Raw genomic sequence first — 4,908 nt, forward strand, 5'->3', positions numbered from 1 at the left:
CATTCCTTTAAAAATAGTGCATTCAACATTACAAAACAGAAAAAAATACATGTTTACAAAGAGCAAAGGCAGTGCATTTTTTTTCAGCTATAACAACATGAAATATAAAAAGTATAAAAATGTTTATATAACTTATAATACAAGTCTATAATCCCACCACTCAGGAGGCTGAGGCAGGAGGATCACTGTTTTAAGGCCAGCTACATAGTGAGTTCAAGGCCAGCCTGAACTGCATAATGAGACCCTGTCTCAAAAAGACCAAAATAAAGAAAAGTTTATAGTTTCTTAAAACCTTAAATAAATACATTCAGTAACTACTGAGCTACCCACCACTCTATGGCTGCAATTGAAAAATAACTAAAATTTAATCTACTGCTGGTTTCACAATGCTGTATCTTCTCACTGATTTCTTCATCTGCTTAATTTTCTTCCTCAGGTCTTGATGATCTTGTTTTAAAATATATCGAAAATACTTACAACCTTTGCCTAACAGCGTTCCAGCTACAAATGCTTTCTCATAAGCCAAATCTTTATCTTCCTTCCAATCGCTTTTTGCCCAAAAGTAGCTGAAGTGGAAGGTAGGCCACCAGTTCCTCCTAGACTCCCATTCTTCCTGGACCCACCCAAGATGGTTCGCCATCAGAGTCTGTCGCAGGTAACTCGCCAGGCACCTCCAAGCAGTCACGCTCTTAGTGCACCCGGCAAAGTCCAGGAGGCTGAAGAGCACTTCCAGCCCCAGTTTACGGTGCTCTTCCTTTTCTGATTTTCTAAGTAACAGATGGAATTCTAACATCAGTTTATGAGACGGTACAATCTGATACAAAATCTTCAGCACGCTGAGCAGCTCTGATCTTGGTGCCTTCGCTCTCTTTAGAAAGTTATACAAGTAGATGTGGGCATTTGGATTGGACGGGAACTTTTCATCGTACGCATAATTGGTGAGTACCTTTCGGGCCCCATCTTGGTCACCATAGAATTCCAGCATCTCCACGTAACTCTTCACGAAAGGGTCCCAAACTCCAGGAGTTTTAATCAGTGCACTAAAATGTACAGATGTCTTCCAACTGTGGCTCAATATATTTCGGGCTTCTGTATTGTAAGCATAATCATCCTTATCAAGCTGCGACAATTCCATCTTCTTCTTCGACCAGCTGTAATATTCCAAAAGCCCTTTATAGGCCTGAACAAGGTTGATCAGTATTTCCTGGGAAGACGACTTCTCCCCGTACCGCCACGTCTCCGCCTGGCTGAGAGTTCTGTTCGCGTCCTCTAGCATCCCATGGTGAATAAGGTACAGCGCGTGCTGCAAGGAGATCTTCAGGTAATTCAAGACGCCGATGTTCTTCATCTGGTCCGCAAAGGCACTGAAAGTCTCCACGTTGCTTTTGGGGTGGTAAAATAGAATTTCGCTTCCAAGCTTCCATATAATCTCGGGCGCAGCCTGCCGCTGGCTGCTGTCCGAGTCCTCCAGGGTCTGCAGGTAGCTGTACATGAACTCGGCGGCGCGCGGCCACTGCTGCTGCAGCAAGGCCTCCTGGGCGAGACTCAGACAAGCACCTGTGGTCTGCGCAAAGTCCTTCTTCTTCTTCCCTCCAGCTGCCACGCTGTCTAGATGTTTGCGCAGCCACGGGAAGTGCATGCCCGCACCAGAGACCACACATGTTTCCACTTGGTCACCGTCTGACCCCGGCCTTGTCAATTCTTCACTCAAATCACTCATGCCTGCTCCGGAGCCCAGCATCAAGATTTCTACCTACTTTCTCCTTGAGTAGATTTAGTGTTTCAGTTTCAATATTTAAATATTTGATCCATTTTAACTGTAGGTTAGTGCATGGTGATAGACATGGGTCTAATTTTAGATTTTGGTAAGTGGAAAGCCAGTTTATCCAGCACCTTTTTTTTTTTTTTTTTTGGTGGAACCGGGGATTGAACTCAGGTCCTTGTGCTTGCCAGGGAAGTGCTTATTCCACTGAGCCATCTCCCCGGCCCCCCAGCACCATTTACTAATGAGGCCATCTTTCTTCCATTAAACATATTTGGCCCCTTTGTCAAAGATAAAGTGGCTGAGTGTGCTTGTACTTGTGTCTGCATCTTCTAATCTGTTCCACTGATCCTCAAGTCTGTTTGGATTTTTTGTCAGTACCATGCTGATTTTGTCACAGTAGCTTTGTAGTATACTTTTAAGTCAAGAATTGCAGTGCCTCATGTCTTTCTTTTGTTGCCCAAGACTGTTTTTACTATTCTAAGTCTCTTCTGATTTTAGATGAATTGTATTCATTCTTTTTCCTAGATCTATGAGGTATACTAATGGTATTTTAATTGGGATTGCGTTGATCTATATACACTTTTTGCAATATTTACTGAAAACCTAGACCAAAAAGCAGAATTAAGTAATTGGAAAATTTTTGCTGGTAGTCAGAAAGTAAGTTCCTGTAAAGTTAAGACCTATGAATTTAGGATCTGTTTGATCAAATAGGCCTTAGTTGTTAAAAATAGTAACATTTAAAAAAAGGCAAGGAAGAGCAACAAAACTGTGGAGTGGTAAACAGGAGAGAAAGACCTTCTCTAAGAGTTGCCAATCCAGATGCTAAGACTATAACATCACAAGGAAGACAAGATGGAGGGAAGTAGGTTACTTGGACCCAGAAAGGATCTAAAGAACAAACTGAAGCACCCAGAGAAAGTAAAGAGAGCCTCCCCACAATCACCATAATTCCTGAGTCTCAGCTACTTGCTGGGGAGAACTGGTAGGCCTAATTTTGTCCCCCTCTACCATTGTAACCAGAGTTTTTCTGAGTCCTGACCACCCATCTTTACCTACAAGACTTCTGAGGGACCCAGGATACTTTTCCACCCCCTCTTACTGGAGCTCAGCTGAGCCCCAGCTGCCTTCCCTCACTTGGGGAACTGCTGAGGGCACCTGGTGAGCCTTGTCCTGAACCCTTTGGCCTTGTCAGAGCTAAGCTGAACCCTGGCCACCCATCATCACCCAGGAAGACTGTCATGGAGACTGAAAACCAGGTGCTGGAAGATGACCACAGAGACCTGCAGGAGCCTTGGTGAGCCCTACTTTGCACCAACCCACTATCAAGAGAGCTTTGCAGAACTTTGACCTGTACTCATCATCACTGAATCTTTCTTGGAAGAATCCTTCTTGATCTGTGGAGGTGGAACCCACATTGAATCTCACAGAGCAAGAATTTTGAGATTACCCTGTCCTCCCACTCTCCCAAGAGTCTTCTAACCCACATCTCATTCTCCTACCATCACTGCAGGGGATGGTAGGGGAACTTTAAAAATGACAAAATTTTGGGAACTTCAAATTGACAAAATTGGGAACTTCAAAAATGACAAAAAGAAAGAACAAAATGCAATCTCAGATCACTAGCCCACCTAAACAAGTACAGGATACAAGGTCACAGAAGAACTTGGAAGTCACACACCTGAAATTTCTGAAATGATAGCAACTAAAGTAATTAAAAAACTCCCTCAGGCTTTGGAGGAAATCAGATCAGACATAATCACTCAAATAAAAAAGGAAATGACAACAATCACGAAAGAATTGCTCAATATATTTAAGGAAGACATAGATTAAAAAATAGAAGGGAATAGGAAAACGATGGAAACATTGAATGAGCAATACAGGAAAGAACTAGAATGCATGAAACAAATTCAAACAAATATCCAGGACATTAAGAATTCCAATGAAAGCTGGCAAAACTACTTGAATGAAACAGAAGCTATTATTTCAAATCTTGAATATAGCATGGCAGCTAGTGAACAAGAAAGGAAAGATCTCTTAAAAATAACAAGGAAGGGCCAGCGACATGGCTCAGTAGACTAAGTGCTGCTTAGATAAACACAGGAAGCAGGCTCTGATCCCTGGCACCATAAGCCACACCAGCCCTGCCCCCAGGTGTGCTGAGCTGGCCACCAAGACCAGGCATGGTGATGCATGCCTGTAATCTCAGCACTTGGGAAGCTGAAAACAGTACGATCACTGTGATTCCAAGCTGCATAGTGAGACCCTGTACCAAATACATCAAAAAAATAAAACAACAAGGAACCAAAAAATAACAATACAATAGCTACCAAGATGATGCACAGAGAAATAATATAAAAATAATAGGTATCAAAAAATAGCAGGAGTTAACACAAATGACATAAAAGAGTGTTTGAAGAAGTAGTAGCAGAGAATTTCCCAAGCATGGGAAAAGAAGTTGATATATATTTTAGTGAGGATATAGAACTCCAGCTAGCCATAATCCAAATATATCCTCACCAAGACACATAATAATCAAGAACCCAGAAATTCAGCAAAAGAACCAAACAGTAAAAGCTGTTAGAGAAAAGAAACATACCACCTATAATGGAAAGCCCATCAGAATCACAGCAGATTTCACAACACAACATCAAATCAAATCAAGATCTTTGAGTGAGATATTTGAGGTCCTGAGAGAAAACAACTTCCAACTCAGATTGATGTACCCTGCAAAACTATCAAACTTAATGAAGAGATAAGATACTTTTATAACAAAGAACAACTAAGGAAATTCGTGAACATCAAGCCAACCCTACAAAGAGTACTGACAGATATTTTAGAGACCACAACTTCAAGAACAACAGAAGAGAACCACCAAGCAGATCAAACAATTAAGCAGAGGGAAAAAGTAGGGAACCTACAGTCAGAAAACATGACAAAGATAAGCCAATATATTTATCAGTTATAACCACCAATGGAAATGGCCTCAATTCACCAATCAAAAAAAGCAGAATGGCAGAGTGGATCAAGAAACAAAATCCAAGCCCTCCCGCCCAGTAGGAATTTCTGCCGACTTCCGGGAACCCCCAGACCCAGTCCTAGCCCAGGTCCGGTGAGTGTGTGGAGAGCTTCCTGCTACCCTGCGC

The 4,908-nt window shown here is 42.1% G+C and overlaps 1 protein-coding gene across 1 annotated transcript; it reads right to left on the bottom strand.

The window, feature by feature from the left end:
- Nucleotides 1-233: 233 nt before the first annotated feature.
- Nucleotides 234-1,720, bottom strand: LOC101570601 (TATA box-binding protein-associated factor RNA polymerase I subunit A-like). The gene has a single exon (XM_012516962.2). The coding sequence runs from the start codon at nt 1,718-1,720 to the stop codon at nt 365-367; it is 1,356 nt and encodes a 451-aa protein (XP_012372416.1). The 3' UTR covers nt 234-364.
- Between the last annotated feature and the right edge of the window lie 3,188 nt (nt 1,721-4,908).

The sequence above is a fragment of the Octodon degus genome, unplaced genomic scaffold, assembly GCF_000260255.1.
Source record: "Octodon degus isolate 3935 unplaced genomic scaffold, OctDeg1.0 scaffold00137, whole genome shotgun sequence".
NCBI lineage: Eukaryota > Metazoa > Chordata > Mammalia > Rodentia > Octodontidae > Octodon > Octodon degus.